General features: G+C 35.5%; 2 protein-coding genes across 10 annotated transcripts; both read right to left on the reverse strand.

The window, feature by feature from the left end:
• Positions 1-258: 258 nt before the first annotated feature.
• LOC112517402 lies at positions 259-11118 on the reverse strand. 5 transcript variants are annotated; one of them, XR_003069665.1, is made up of 13 exons: positions 10964-11118; positions 10722-10796; positions 8585-8668; positions 6478-6713; positions 5566-5601; positions 4951-5027; positions 4615-4865; positions 3311-3379; positions 3124-3182; positions 1958-2059; positions 996-1106; positions 546-604; positions 259-443 (listed from the first exon to the last, which is right to left on the reverse strand). XR_003069665.1 is itself a non-coding variant. In XM_025124823.1 (13 exons), the coding sequence occupies exons 5-12, from the start codon at positions 6680-6682 to the stop codon at positions 1009-1011; spliced, it is 897 nt and encodes a 298-aa protein (XP_024980591.1). In that variant the 5' UTR covers positions 6683-6713; positions 8236-8296; positions 8585-8668; positions 10722-10796; positions 10964-11118; the 3' UTR covers positions 259-604; positions 996-1008. The 5 variants fall into 5 exon arrangements, 4 of the variants coding, with proteins under 4 accessions (XP_024980591.1, XP_024980588.1, XP_024980589.1 ...); XM_025124823.1 differs by adding an exon at positions 8236-8296 and having other exon boundaries at positions 259-604; XM_025124820.1 differs by having other exon boundaries at positions 259-604; positions 10964-11117.
• An 876-nt stretch (positions 11119-11994) lies between these two features.
• LOC112517109 (BTB/POZ domain-containing protein At5g03250-like) lies at positions 11995-15253 on the reverse strand. Of its 5 annotated transcripts, XM_025124433.1 has the most exons (5): positions 15049-15253; positions 13865-13934; positions 13649-13731; positions 12534-13552; positions 11995-12449 (listed from the first exon to the last, which is right to left on the reverse strand). In XM_025124433.1, exons 1-5 carry the CDS (start codon positions 15152-15154, stop codon positions 12075-12077), a joined length of 1653 nt encoding a protein of 550 aa, XP_024980201.1. In that variant the 5' UTR covers positions 15155-15253; the 3' UTR covers positions 11995-12074. The 5 variants fall into 5 exon arrangements, with proteins under 5 accessions (XP_024980201.1, XP_024980199.1, XP_024980198.1 ...); XM_025124431.1 differs by having other exon boundaries at positions 12534-13728; XM_025124430.1 differs by having other exon boundaries at positions 12534-13731.
• Between the last annotated feature and the right edge of the window lie 1084 nt (positions 15254-16337).

Genomic DNA, 16337 nt, shown 5'->3' on the forward strand with positions numbered 1-16337 from the left:
AGGGATGAACGGGTTTAAGAGTTTAAGAGTTTTTAGAGTTTTTAAGAGTTTTAGCCAAATGTTTTATAATATAGTATATATATATATATATATATATATATAGAGAGAGAGAGAGAGAGAGAGAGAGGAAAACCCCCAAAAAAATGAAAAAACTGAAGAACACCGTAACAACCGACTGTGCATCTGTAAGATTGTAGATGTTTCCTAGAAAAATTACTTACAATTACTTGTATGCACATATGTTTACCATAAAGCTGAATGGATACTAGGTGTTCCTCAATTTTTTATTTTTTTTTGTTTTTCCCTATACCTGACCCTATTATATATACAGATAAATAGTATAGACATAACAATAAATGTATTTCATGCCTTAAACTTAAGTATCAATGGTTCACCTACCCTATATCCAAGAAACGTTTTCCGTTGAATTTCTTCTATATAGTCTGAAGAGCACATAAAAAGTGCTTATATTTATAAAATGTCTGTATAGAATAAAATAAGGTTGTATCCCATTCTATGCAAATAGATGAATGAAATGATATTACCTGCTCTGTTAGAGGAAATGTTTTTTGATTCAGCTCTAGGAATGGCTACTCGACCAAACCTGTAGAACAAATATGGATGGTCAACCTCACCAGTCTCACAATTCCTTAGCCTTGAGCATGTCCAAAACCAAACAAGCTGGTATGATTTTGGAGAAGCAAAATATACTTATCATCAGGTTCCAATTTTCAGTTGACTTTAATCTACTTCTATAATTTAGTAAAAGAATTAATTTTTTCAAGAATGGTCTGGTTCGTTCCGATACAAAAGTGGTTTGACGTGTTTACAAACTGAAACCAGACCACTCTCCTGAAATTGACAGGGAACAGTTCGACAATTTGAATACACCCCAATCAATCTCACAGGTAAATAGAATCTTAGAAGTATACGTAAATATCACAACAAAATAGTTATGCAGTGGATTTATTCGTATGAAGGATAATGAAGCTTACCTGATTTGTGAAATCACTGGCCAATTTTCCTGGAAGTGAGCTTATCTCCATGCAGTGTAATCTTCCAGCAATCCACTTGGAACATAAATACAGAAATCTTCTTCAATACAACTGACATATATACAGAAAAGATTAGACCAAGGGACCTTGTGATGTCTCCAAAAGCAAAAAGAGGTTCAACGGTAATAAAGGGTGCTCAGGAATTCTCGTTGAGCAACAGTGTGTATTATATTTAGAGTGAAAGAAGCATGAGATAATAATAAACGACAAATGGCAAGCAAGGCCTAGGTTAAAATCATTTTAAATATAACTGAGAGCAAGTTTCAAGCTTCTAGAATCCATAATGACCAAAATCTTGGGTATCGGGCACCAATCATAAAATGTTTCATGTTTTTATAGCAGTTCCCATGAATTTTGAAAGCTTTACCATCCTTTGGTGGGGGCATGTTTCATAGTTGTTTGTTATCGGGGCATGTTACCTTTCTAGAGTCGTAGAGCTCGGTCGTATGCATATATGGTGTACCCCCTAGATTTTGTACTCTTCTCTTTTATTGATACCTTCATCAATTGAGCCTCTTTGTTTTCGATGCACTCTAGCGATTATGTCATGTAACAGATAAAATAGAAGCAAATAGAAATCCTCTATCTCCAATCATCTTGACTTTCGTATCAATAACGGACATTAGGAAGAAAACTGTAGCATGCTTGTTGCTTGCTGGTTTATACTTCCACGTAAGGAGTATCCATATACTACTAGTTGGTCAATCACCCAACAATCAGAAGAGACTGCAAGAAGCCAATTTTTTAGGTGGGAGGAAGGTGCACATAGCCCTATGACTACCAACCTCCAAACACATTTTAATCCAACATAAGCATTTAGCAATAACCTAGCTGATAGCAATTACCTCTTTATAGTATAGCTCATATAAGTTGATCTTTTTTAAATAGATGGTGACTCTTACCTACGAATTTATTAGCTTGTGTGATTATTCCAAATGTCTCTGCAGTTTCACGGATCATGATCCCACTCACTCCAGTGAAGGCAGCCATTTTGCAATGTGAAACTGCAATAAATAAAAGTAACACGCCACAGATCAAGGATAATAGAAGTAAAAACTTTGCCAGTACGACAACAACAAGCATGGTATATTTTTATTGTCTATTCTACAAATAACTTTTACTGCCTCCTGTCAAACAAGCAATTGACATGAACCTACAACTAGTCGGAATATTTTAGTACAAGTTCAAATAAGTTGACTGGACATCCATAGACACTCCTTCATACCAAAGCAAGGTTGATCTGTGGAAAGTGTGAGACCATTAAACTAAACCTTCTGCCATTTTGGAATACACTTGTTATATTCCGTATAGCAAGCTTTATTCTACCGAACTCTGATTAAGTTGTAACTGGTCTAATATCTTATCCATTAACGGTTATAACCGTTTAACCGCCCGTAGCCGTCGATCTCTCATTTAAATACATAAAAACGTGATTTGATGAATATATATATATACACGAAATCAGTGCCTTATTTCGAATATAAAATTTCTAGATTATCCTTGAACTGATTTCGTGATGACCTAAGGCTTTAGAGGGGTGAAATAAAGTGTTTGGAAAGTGAATTCCAATACACGATCCAGAAATCTATCCAAGAATTAAACAACCATAAACCCAGATTTCCAACAGAGGTTCCATGTCATTGAGGTTACAGCAAAATAACATCAAGAAGATTCACTATTAACTTCTCGATAGGTTACATTTTAACTTTACTCTTTACTTGATACCCTACAGCATTAGAATTTGTTAAAATTCGTCTATCCCAAAGCAAGATTGGGGACACCAACCACGTTGGTTTTCCTTTTCCCTATCCTGATGCATATATTCAGCTACCTAATAGAGTGATAAAAGCCAACAATGCGAGAAGCCGGAAAAAGAGCAGGCTAAGACAGGTGACCATCTGCTTGATGAATTTGTCCTACAAACTACTGGCTTAAAGATGAAAGAGCCCTTGCCTTTTCAAGGGGTTCATTGACAAGTTAATTCAAAAATTGTTATTTTAGCCAAAAGAAAAAACATAATAGTGGATATATGTACGCATGTATCTACACAGGGTGCAACGAGTTTAACCTAGAATAACTGCACCGTGTAGATCTGCACCAAGAAGACATTGAGCCATTTGACTTTTCCTGAAAGATTCAACAAAAGTGCAACCAAATTAGACTAGGTCTCATGACCGTTTCAAGACTTGAAAAACTGGTCAACTATTCCTTCTCCTGGATATAAGCTCTGAATAATATTGAAACACAATTCTTACCCGACACTCTTTAGAAGTTGCATTATATAGCCTTTCCACATTTCATGCATTGGTTTGAAAATTTCAAAGCTGTAACAAAACCAAACAAAAATGTTTCAGAAAATCGGCTTCAACAGAAATCGAAAAACTGAATGCTGCACTTGTGACATTACTAACACTAGATTTATGCAATACTCTCTCTGGTTCTCCGTTCACCTTGATGAAAAATATAAAAGATAACGCACAAGATTTGAAAGGAGTAAATGATAAGAACATACACACAAAAGTAAAGTGAAATAGCAAGTGTCATCCGCCCATATCCAAGCCCTTAAACCAGGCACTATTGATTTCAATCTAAAAGTTCATGTTCCACTCCATGTCCATGCCTGAGACATTTGCATAACTTGCAGTTAGCAATATGCCCTGCTCGTTGAGGTAAGGTCTGCGTGTTCATCCTACCCCTCCCAGACCCTAATTTCGAGTGAGATATACTAACAGGCTTGTTTGGTTTGGTTTAGTTTGGTTTGGCGTTAGCAATGTGCCCTTCAATCAGTATATGCATCTTGTGCAAATGTGTAATATATAGGATGTGGAGTTCGAATGAGATGGGACAAGAAGTCTTGACTTATGGATCAGCATGTATCATAGACGCCACAAGGCAAACCAGATAATAAGAAAAACAACTGAAGTTTCTAAAAATTCCAATAATGAGTGATAAACATTTGTAACCCATGAAAGAAGCCCCATTGTAGTGGTAGAAATCCCAAAAGAACAGTAGACAAAATAACTTTTACTTTTTCGCCCCAATTTCTGCATCTGCAATGATATTTCCTTTTGAAAACTGAAAGCAAGTACAATGGTTACAAATGTTCAAGTTCTCCAAGTATAGCGCCTTGTTTTGGGATTTCTGCAACTAAGATGGCTTCTTGAAAGCTAAAGCCAAGTGCAATGGTTACAGATGTTGATCTCTCTGAAAATTTTATGAAATGAGAGACCAATAATAGTTTCTGTAAGCTTCAACATTAGAAATCCAAAACATTATGAGGTGCTTAACTTGAAAGGTATTCGTCCTGTCCCCTAGGTGCTATTACCTTGAAGGTCACAGACTGGAAACTCTTGTTCCGTTTGCCAATTAAATAAATAAATCTAAAGTGTTAGATGATATATATATATATATATATATATGCAGATGGGTGAAAGGAGTTCAGGAGACACTAATATATAATGAAGATGCCAGATTGAAGTTGTGTGAAAGCTGTAAAACCTAGCAGAATTAATAGATGGATAACAAAGACCCCATTTCACGAAGAGGGGGGAATGCTCACTTGTGGAGCTCTTGAGGCAAATCTAATGATCCATATTTCTTGTGCTGTTTCATTGACATGTGCTTTGTTGATCTCTTTGAGTGGCTCTGTAAAGCCTTCGCAAGTGCAATGCCAGACATTTTGCACTCTTGTACTTTATTATCAAGATGGATCCGATTGTCCATTTTCATTCTTCTAGATCCCTGCATGTAATTCTGGGCAGAATCGCCACTCTGCAGAAGTTCATGCAAAATCTTGTCGATCACATTTACCTGCATAAATTCAAGGAATATTGAAATAATACTCCAACTCAAATGATAAGATGAGCATAATACGATACAAGCAAAGGATAAACACCTCATGATTCGGCATTGCTAGATTCTCATGCACGGGGTGCGAGAGTGGAAGATATATAGGATGATCTCCATCTGCATCTGTATAACCAGTTTGAGTGAGTAAACAAGGTGAATATATAAAGACTGCTTAACCTGAAGGCTATTGTCATGTAACTGGCAACTCCTTCCTTAGAGGATAAAATTTTGAGTAATTGATTTTCAGTGTGCACCTTGCCATCAACACTCAAGACATAAGTCAACAGAGAATTCATGATGAAAACTGAGAACTGTAGATTAAGCATTGTATACATGGTGAAGACATGCGGGTTCTGGATCTATTAAGTTGTGAGGGATCATGATAATGAATATGATTATAAAGTCACTTCTATAATGGCAATGAGTAATGTTTTAGAAGATAAAGAGGACATGGTGTGGTCCAATGGTAGAGATTGCAATTCGGGCTGTGTGGTGATTGTGGCTGGGTTTCTGGGTGGCTATTGATGGCCGGGTGATATGGTAGTTTAAGAACATAACTATGTTAGATGATGAAAAGAATGATTGCCATTTGCCTTTTTATTAACAAATTACAGTAAAAATATAACGTTGCTCTTATAAGGACTATAAACATAATCCGTACCTCGTGTGGTGGTTTGCCCTGAGAAAAAATATTTGCCTACAAACACCAAAAGTATTATCAATTACAAAAAAATTAAGAACCACGATCCTTTTTACTAATAATTAACACGTGTTATGTGGTGCTTCTATAAAAATAGCTCATAGTTTATCCACTTAATCATATATGTGCATGCGATAATACCAATGGTGAAGCTTGAAAAGAGATAAAATATATAAGCAATTTATCCATGTGATCGTTTTTGTGCATACCATAATACCAATGGTGAAGATTGAAAGATGAAATAAAAGATAAAAACAAAAGAACAAACATGTGGACAAATCCATGAACAACAAAGCCATATTATGGATTTCTAAGAATTACAAACACAAGAAAAGAATTTGGGTATCCCATTTAGACCCCCCCCCCCCCAACCAAATCCTAAAAAACTATTTGTTACAGGAAATAAAAGAGCCATAAACACTACATAAGCAAAGAATATGAGTTTTAGCAACAGTGATATCTATCAACAACACAAAAAAGACTTGGTGCACTAGAGAGGAAACAAATTGTTCAATGAGAAGGAAATATCTAGAAATATTGTCACAACAAAATACAGTTGGGCCAAAAGCGAAGGTTGCTTCCCCATGAGTTCTGCCTGTCTAGACCTTTCCATGGAATGGTCGCAGGCTCTGTAACTCCTCCCAGATCAAAAGTTATCCCCATTTTAAGTTCGCAGATTTTCCCCAGACCTTTGTCATATATTTGCAATGTTTTGGCCTTGTATACCCTATTTAATAAAACTTAGAATGATTTGCAAAAGCCAAAAGGAGACGAGGATGGTGGAACTTCCTAATAAAGCTTAAAATGATTTGCAAAAACCGACTGTTTAACTATAAAGCCATGCTATATAAAACAAAGGGTTAGCTCAATAACCTTTCTTGGATGGGATATTTTCAGCAGATGAGGATGGTGGAACTTCCTGATTTGTACACTTAAAATCAGCAGAACTTTCGACAGTGTTCTTTTCAAGAGATCTCTTATTATGCTTGTGCTTTTGTTGTAACTGAAGCTCATAAACTTCTCTTCTCGCTATTGCCTCGAATGCACGGTTCTTTGGATCTTGAATGCTCGTGCCCATTGTCAATGCAGCATACAAGCTTCGAGTATATCTACATTCAACAACCTTACGTACTTAAATCATATATGCCAATACCGCCTCATTTATTTTCTAAACCTCATTTGGGTCAAACCATAAACTTTGGAAAAAATATACGTTCTATATAGATTAAATATTAACACGGTTAATTCTAAAAATTCAATTAATTTCGTCTTATTTTATCAAAAAGCAATAAGGTTGAAAGTAGTTCGTAGAGCCAGGTAGATAGATTACTACTGCCTATAAGATTAATTGATACATACAACACACATATACCATATATATAATACAGAACCATAAAGAGCTCAGAACAAGCATATACCAAGTTGTAAGCTACATCATGACATGGAGAGAAAAAGATGACAAGCCACAAGTTGCCATGGGTAGCTGGTGGTAGCTTGCTGTAACTAATTCTGTGTATGTTTTTTATAATATACAGGGACTAAAACCTACACGCCCCTCCATCTTTAGCAAACAAAAACATTCTTTTGGCCCTCACATGCACGAGGCCTTGTATGTTTGGGTATTATTATTCACTTAGTTGTTCAACTTGCATGATAATCATTATGTAACAATTATATACATGCATGTATATATTTAAGTATGTGTGTGTACTAAAGCCAGCTTGCTACTCCTTCACCCAAAAAAAAAAGCCGGCTCGCTACTAATAGTAATAAACCTTTCCTTGACCCGCCAAAACTCAATCCCGATCACTGAAAGGTGGAAGCTTCTAATATGGGACTTGTAAATCATGTAAAAACTAAGTGTTAAATCAATTATGATCATCGTTAATGAGTCATTGGAGCATTTATGCTTGATCATGGCAGCTAACTGATGTAATAACACTAGTTGTGTACCCACGCGATGCGGCAGGATACAACATTTCAATGAATGCAAGCAAAAAGTACAGAATACAAATATAGTTTTACTACGTAAAACATGCATGTATGTGAAATCAGGTGAAGCAAAGTGATTGCACAAAATTTGGGCAATGACAGGTCTGACATACACCAAGTGGATAAATAAATCCTCAAAACCAAACAGAACAAATCATGTCCAAAGAGTTGCACCAAACTACAAATCACAAATTATGAGTTATGTTAGAAAATTATAACATGGCAAGATTGATATTTAATGTTATGGTCTATAAAATACCTCATTTCACGCTAACATGCAAAAATTAGAACATCAACAAAGCTGGGATGCAATTACATATATATATTAATTGCTGGTATTTATATTATAAACACCTGTGGTCATTTCTAAGTAGTTATAGCATAATATGATGTGTATATTAGATGCAGAAAAGCCATTTTTCAACATATATTTTTCTCATAGAGATGGTGATAATGAAGAAGTTCACAAGATTTTACAAGGGAGTTGCATATCTACATATAGCACAACGATGAGCTATTAAATTAGTACTAAGAAATTGTAGTTTTCTGCCCCGGAGTGGCAATCCTGTTGTATTTGTTATTTAAGCCAAAAAACGTATCTAGTACATTAAATTGAAGAGAGCAATAGCAAATATTAACTATACAGATTACAGTCCAAAAAGCTCCCGATTATTGCTGCAAATAACAAGCTCCCAACAACCTAAACAAAAAATGTAAACAAAATAAACGTCTTTGCAACATTTCCTCAGACACCTTCTAAGCACGGGAGACAAAAATAAATCAATAAACAATTTTCAATATTGATATGTTGGTGCCAACAAATATAAATGAAGAAGAATCAACAAAGCCAGTTGAAGTCTTGAAGTAGACAAAAATAAATGTCTTTGAGGCACAAACAGAAGTGAGACACTGAGACACAAACAGAAGTGAAGAGAAATCAACACACAGAAGGAAGAAACAACAGAAAGAGGAAACAAAAATAAATTACCTGGATCAGAAGGAGAGTGAATCAACACACAGTAGTGAATCGATGGAGATGAGTGATGGATGGAGAGTAAATATGCAGTGAACCCTAACCATATACATATCAATAATCAGAGTTAAAATGCAACTTATGAGATGAGGGACAAGAAAGACAAAAACCACAGTTACTTGAATCTTAACCAAGATCCAAAGACCATAAGTTAAACAATAAAACGGAAACAATACTGTAAGTTAAACGACAGACACAATAAACCTTTTGAATAATCTCTGAGCTCTACAATATCCGGTTATGATTCTCCATATGATGAACATAATTCTTGAAAGCAGGCCTTTTCTTCTCTCAGAGAAAAGATTTCAAATTAGAGAGAGTTTTTTTAGGGCAAAGGTGATGAATGTCGCCTTGGGAAGGGGGGCATGATCAAGAGGATTAGGGAGGGACGGAAAATCAATGTAATGGGAAATTATACAACCATTAATCACCTGTACATTATGCATAAAACAGCAGTGCTTAAAAACTTGTTTTTAAGACTTTTAAGGATCTGCTTTATGAAATAACCTTTCTTAGAGAAGTCCTTGTCGCCTTGAAAAGATTTTTCACTTCAAATTTTGTATTCCCTATAGCTTTACAACTGGTTGATAATTATCTATCTAATCATTAAAAACAAAACAACATTAATCTTGTACTTGGTCACATTAATAAGATTTTTGGTGCCCCATTTTTATGTGAGTGAAAATAGTTTCAAATTGTGCATATGCAAAAAATTAACATGTTAAAGATCAACTTTCTGATGTGTGCATCTGGTGCAAATAACTGTAATAGGGCATAGTCATTATAAAGTGATCAAGGATCTCATGTCTTTTCCAGGCGAAGGACCTCAGAAAAAGCAAATTCCTTTTCGATCATGAATTTTGACTCCATAATGGAAATTTACACAAAATTGCAAAAGCATTTCATTTATACAGTTAGCATCACTTTGATGTGTTGTTATATGTTGTACTTGTGTTGATCTAATTTGAAGTCTATTGAATGTCCTTTGGGCAAATATCTTCTTATTGAATTTCAATTCTCAAATTCAATAAACCAGTTCCCAAATAAGCAACTAACATGAGCAAGTCAACGTACACCATCGCTACTTCAACGAGTACGATCAAATGATTATGAGCCATAGCTACAAAATTCATAGTTATACATCCACAGGTTGGATGGTAGTGCTCAACAGGTTAACATTAAAGAAACATAGTTGAACATCAAAGAAACATAATTTTGCGTCAAAAAAATAATAGTTAAACATGGTAGTGCTCACAAGTTAGATGTTTCTAAAACATGAGAAGTATTGTGCTGGTGACAAACTTAGCGACGAGGTAGTGCTCAACAGGCTTAAGGGCCGTTTGGAGCTTACCATGTCAATGCTTACCGGCAAGAGTGCCACCCTCACTTACCTTATGGGTAACATTCCTGGTTATCAAAATGGATCAATGGTAGGAGTTTATAACCCGGTAAGCGCTTACCGGGTAAGACTCTTGATCATTGTCTTCCCTCTTGCCGTGTAAGTTTCTCAGCCATTGTTAAGTTCACCCAGTAACAGGGGCAGACCCACACTAGTCCATTTGGTGGCACAGGCCACTGCTTTGTTTCTCCATCATAGCGGCAAAATATTTAGGGTCGTGAAAGGTGCCACTATATTATTCGTGCAACCATATATATTTTGAAACTATAAATATAGCACAGGTTCCTTTGATAGAGTTGGTTTGCATGACTTTTCTCCCATCCCGAGTGCAAGTTCGAATCTTGTTAGTGTCATTTTCTTACTTTTTTTGTTTTTAATTTCAGATTTATTATGTTCCTGAAAAAAAATGTTATCAAAAACTTGAACATATGACCTCACATAAGAAAGGCGAGGAACTGATTAACAGACCAATATGAGGTTGTGAAAAATATCCGTATTCTTTATTTCATAGTCAAATGGTGCCACCACTTCCGCCTCTGCCCTAAGCGCTTATCGCTAGTACCCTTAGAATTAGATACCATATTGAGTTAGAAACTGAAATTGATGAAAACGGTGATTACGCAACAAAAAATAAGACCATATTGACTTAGAAACCATAACCTTAATGTGCATTTGGATCGTTTCACTAGATACCTAAACATATTGTTCGACGTCAGTCACTGTTACATTTAGTCCATAAGTTTTCGACATACAGTTGCATACACAGACCTGTTTCAGAATAGAAAATAGGATCACATCCTCAATCCAGATTAATCTATCAAATAAATGTGATCTTTTAAAACATCAAGGTTTTTGGCGGTGTAGTCAAAGAAAGGGAGAGAACATAGGGAAACGGGGAAGAGGGAAGTAAACAAGAGGGCGCAGAAGGACCATACCTGTTGCAACGAGGAGCAAAGGAGTAGCCGGCGGCGACAGATACGACGATGTAGAGCGGTCGAAGGCGATGAAGTCCAAGGCTCAGACTGGTCGCAGGTGATCAAGCAAATAGGGGTGGGAGGCAAAGCAACCGGAGATGGCGAACGCCGGACAGGCGAGAGGGAGGGTGAACAAACAAAGAGTAGTCGGCGATTAGAATTTAATGACTTATTCCTTGCATTGATAAATAAGTATTTTTTTAGTATTTAGATAAATAGTTTATAACGGTATCAAAACGGGTAATAAGGATTTTTTAAAAAGTTAAATTATTCTAATTTATAATAAATTGATAAAAATTATAGAAAAATATAAATTGTTTCAAATAAACATTCCAAAACACCTTTGATAATGGCCGGCATCTAAAATTATTAAAATTGGACCCTTTAATTTCGCAAATCAAATTTCATTCAAATTTCATATCTCTGGTTATTTCTTAAGTTTTAATGATGAAATTCCAATTTCATAATAGAATTTCAATCTCTCGAGTTTAGTAAGGAATTTTAATTTCCTTAGACATTGTATTTAAGAAAATGATTATATGTCGTTATATTTACTTCAAATTTCCATCTACTGCGACCGTCACCATCATCGTCGTCGTCACCACCACCACCATCAATTAAGTTTATTAAGAATTTTATCATTATATAGTATCTAAATTAAAGCAACAAAACATGAAAATGCCATAAAGATGTATTTTGTTATTTTATTATTATTTTATTACAATACCAAAGTTTTATTTAATGAACCAAACAAAAATTTCAATTTTTTGACAGATTTATTTCAAATTCGTGTCAATTAAACCCATGATCAAATATTGATAAATTTCATTCAAATTCTTTCAGAGTTCAATTCTTGTGACATATGTCATCTTATAAACCAAATATCACCTTAGTTTTCATCCACTCCAATTATATTATATCTCGTATAACAATGGCATCTTTTCATATAATTTAGACTTCAAGAATTATTGATTTATAAGGAGTCTTAATTTCGTTTAAAAGTCATCATGATAAGTGAATTTTATATGATATTTTAGTATACGCACATCATAATTTTGAAGGGAATTTGAAACTACAAACGTCGATGCCTTCTTCGCTTGCAAAAGAAGCTCCAACTTCTCTTCTTTTTCACCAATTTCCGAATCTCAAGCTTCATGTTCTCACACTCCCTTTCAAGCTCCACAACACGCTCCCTCATTTCACCCATACATGCCGAACCAACCATTTCCCTGTCGTTTGCATGATCCTCCACGTTTTCTGACACGAAAAACCACCCAGCGATTGACGTACGCAGCCGTACTTGTTCGAAGAAAAGGATTTGCACGATCACGCGAAGAGGTAGCCTTTCGTTCTGAGCTGCATGAGTGCTGGCTTCCAATGACAACTTCTGGATGTTCATCAGCCTGCAGATTTGCTCACGCTCGCAGTCCGTCAGCCACAGATGTGCCTGTAGTGTTCTTACGATTAAGCTCCAGATCTACGGCATTTTTACATTTAATCCAAACTAACATTGAACTAAGACAAGTTTTACCTTTAAATAGATATCAACTGCACGATAAATGCCATCAGAGTGTGGCCGAGCATAGTCTGGGACAGCAACGGCAAGAGATTGAAATTTCGGAAACTTCAAATTAACATCTGCAGCCACGTCAGCAAGATAAGCATCAACCAGATTGGCCACCGATGTCATAGTTGTCAAAGATTGAGCTCCATCTTCCAACCCCTCTTCTACTATACACGGAGAACATACTGCGCTACACGAGTCCATAGACATGAAATAATCAAGTATTCTTTGAAAACAATCAATGTCATACAAGGTATCTACTGAATTGAATCCTTGATTGGGTATCAACAAGTCATCTACGACAGCTGAATCTAACTGGGCTCCCACCCTTTTCTCCAGATTTTCCCTACACGATGGACTCACATGTAAGACCATGGCAGTACGAAGGAGCCTTATAAGAAACTTAGTACCAACAATCCCTTTTCGGTTAGGAAGTAGCCCCACAATTTCTTCCAAAAGGACCCTTTGATCCGCCTCAGATGGGGTGGAAACTGGTTTAGAATGGCTTGCGTCGTTGAAACTTGATTGCCTATTCATCAAGGGTATATATTTCGTCACATAGCCAACAAGTGACCCAGCTATAGTCTCAGCTTTCATTCCTTCTGACATCATAGCTAGAATTACTCGTTTATACAGGTGTAAACCAAGAAAAGATACATCTTTATACCACCAGTTTTCACCAAATGTCTGTGGCTTAGCAGAGGTAGAAATCCCATTCCAGAATATAGGATTTTTTGTGATATTATTGTTATTCACTGCTGACATGGCACGGGTGTCATATGCATTGGGACCCGAACAAGCTTTCATTGCCAAAGAATTGATGCACCTTGAAATGAGGTGAAGCTCTTCTGCATCTGAAAGAACTTCTTCACAGCTTTCAAGAGCATTCATGGTATCCGACCAAGTGGTAAACACTTCATTCAAAAATATTTCTGTTTGTGTGATCAAGTTTTCCGCTCCATAATCATCGGTCATTTGGAGGTACTCTGCAGCACAACGAAGGCTGATAACATTGTGGGATGTTATCTCTAACTTTACACCATAACAAAATTTGGCTATAAGCTCAAATGCTTTAACTCCACCAGGTATGTCATTAAGGTGAACAACACAAGCCAGCCCATCTTCATTAGGATTGTCTCCGATCAGCTTGGTCAGTAGCCCACTTCTTGCAATCAAAGGAAACTGTATGAATGATATAGATATATACAAATGAGAAGAAAATGCATAGGCTCAAGCATATATGTCCGCTAAAAAACATACAAAACAAATATTGTGGTTGAATAAACTAGATGAGTAACCTTGTGGAGATTAAATGCCGTTTCTCCAATCTCAATTGTGACATCACTTGGAAGCCCGCTTGTACATTGCCTGAAAGGAACACGATTGAATGTTAAAATGTAGGTTTAGAATTGGTTGTAAGAATTAATGAACCACCTCATGACAGTTTCTTAATATACCACTGACTCCTAATTAATGGAAAAAGTGATCTCAGTTTTTCTTCCCTTGTAATTGGTTCCAACAAAATTCACAAGCATGTGACGTTTCTTTTTCTGGTTTTCTTTAGTTTACTCCCATGGATGCCTAAGATGGTGATTAGGAAGTATAACCTGATTCTCATGCAAATCAAGCAAACGAACTCATATAAAAAATTCTACAATCTACCATCTAAAATTGAAAGTACGTGGAATTATCCCAAAGTAAATGAATATTGGTTTGAATATATCATAAACACACATCAAGTTCATGAAGACTCTAAAAAGTCATCTGATTTCAACCAGAAGTGGTTAGAACTTATTACTGCTGCAACTAACAATCCCATGAGTCTTTTAACACTTCATTAATAGAATAATGCATATATACCCATGTTCAATCAAGTCACGTTCCTTTAAATAAGTTTTAACAATACAAATGACTGACTAAGGTGTGTGAAAGGCATTAATTTATCAATCTCATTAGTAAAACCCTCAGAAGGCGAGTGATACCATCCAAAGGTAGGTGAAGGTTTGGAAGAACAGATGTGCATCGTCTACTAAACTTTACATTAGCGAATTCGTTAAACAAAATCAACCAATGGTCCATTAATCATCTTTAATGGTATATGGTAACCACACGAGTTTTGGATTTCTAGAGGATTATGATAAGTTGTGGCAAACACTACGATACCATCAATTTTCGACAAAATCAAGAACTTTCACATCAAAAAATCGAACTGCAGTTCTTTTCTTGTAACGAACACAGTAATTGATCATAACCGTAACTTAACGAATGTCATAGTCTTTTTGTGAAGTGGGAACTAGTAGCATAAACATTTGATCGAAAACAACTCGTATTAAAGAAATCCGTTTTGACACGAAGAAGGTAGGGTTAGCAAAAACAATCCAGACAACAATGCATGCATCAGTAAAGCAACATATACACAATTGATTTCAAAACTGAAAAACAATTAAAATCAAGGAAAACCGTGGATAGTTAAGTGGAATACCAAGTATGATCTTCAAGGCGAAATGCCTCAGGTTTTGTACCCAGCCACATACAAGCCATTTACAAATGTTAATGGCGTTTTTCTTCGTCTTAGCTTCAAGAAACATGGATGAAAGATTAGGAGTGAAAGAATCGAAGCATGTAGGACGATTTTTCTCGTAATAATCTTCATAATTTTGAGATCCAAAGAGCGAGAGATAAGAGTGTTTGTGTTTGTGTGTGTGTGTCCGAGTCTAAAGGGAGTGACGGAGGAGCAGGGGAGTTCGGTTACTCTTCTTTTTTTCGTCGAGTAAACTACAATTTTGGTCCCTATGGTTTACACTCATTTATGAACAATGTCCCTAAACTTTATTAAATACAGTAATACTTTGAATTTAACACCGTTAAAGATCTCAGTTAAATAATGGATATTTTCTTCTATTTGTACTTTAGTTTTCTCTTTTGTATTTTTGATATACTTTTTTTGTATTTTCTCTTATTTTGGTATTTTTGTTTGTTTTCTCCATTTTCTATATTTGATACTCGATTTCTAGCAACTTTTTGAAATTAAAGTTTGGGAAAGGTCTAAAAAAACATAAGTAATTTTTTTATTTTGAATGGTTTAGTGTCTGAACTTTTCTGAATAAAAAATTATTAAACTTTCTTATTTTGAATGGTTTAGTCCTTACAACTTTTTTTAAATGAAAAATCATTAAACTTTCTCATTTTAAATGATTAAGATCTTGAACATTTTTTTAATAAATAAATCATCAAATTTCTCGCCTAGGAAGGTTTTAATGTAAAAAACTTAAATTGATTTTATAATTGTCATTCAAACCTCTCGTCGCCTCATCATCATTTCCTTTCTATCGTCCCTATCACTGAATGGAGTTTAGAGATGTTGTTTGTTGTTGGATGTAAACCACAGGGACCTAAATTGTAGCTTACTCTTTTTTCTTTTGCTGGTTTTCTTTTTTCCCTTTTATGAATTTGTACGCCCATGTTACCCAAGAAAAATCCTTCAGTTTCCGGTCTGGATTTGAATAACGAGTAGTTGATATTCAAGAGGGAGAAAATAAAAAGGGACGAGATCATATCATAAGTAGGATCATCGAAATGTCTTCTGATTCCTAATCTTGGAAGATGGGATCCCGACACCAAGACCTCATAATTTCCGCTCATTATCGTACTAACAGCATTTCCTGTTGTAGTTTAAGCAGCAAATTGTGTCCCTTTTCTTGCACTTGTTAATTATTTATTATATCATGTTTTTGTTAGAAAAATCCTTTTAAGATATTCCAGTATCACAAT

Source organism: Cynara cardunculus, assembly GCF_001531365.2.
Source record: "Cynara cardunculus var. scolymus isolate 2C chromosome LG 8, CcrdV1, whole genome shotgun sequence".
Taxonomy (NCBI): domain Eukaryota; kingdom Viridiplantae; phylum Streptophyta; class Magnoliopsida; order Asterales; family Asteraceae; genus Cynara; species Cynara cardunculus.

Coding starts and splice junctions, on each gene's coding strand:
- LOC112517109 (XM_025124430.1), bottom strand. CDS start 15,154: ATGTTTCTTGAAGCTAAGACGAAGAAAAACGCCATTAACATTTGTAAA. Junction 13,732..13,864: donor CGGCATTTAATCTCCACAAG/GTTACTCATCTA, acceptor TTTGATTGCAAG/AAGTGGGCTACTGACCAAGC. Junction 12,450..12,533: donor CAGTTGATATCTATTTAAAG/GTAAAACTTGTC, acceptor AGAACACTACAG/GCACATCTGTGGCTGACGGA.
- LOC112517402 (XM_025124823.1), bottom strand. CDS start 6,682: ATGGGCACGAGCATTCAAGATCCAAAGAACCGTGCATTCGAGGCAATA. Junction 4,866..4,950: donor TAGCAATGCCGAATCATGAG/GTGTTTATCCTT, acceptor GAATTTATGCAG/GTAAATGTGATCGACAAGAT. Junction 2,060..3,123: donor ACACGGTGCAGTTATTCTAG/GTTAAACTCGTT, acceptor TATTTATTGCAG/TTTCACATTGCAAAATGGCT.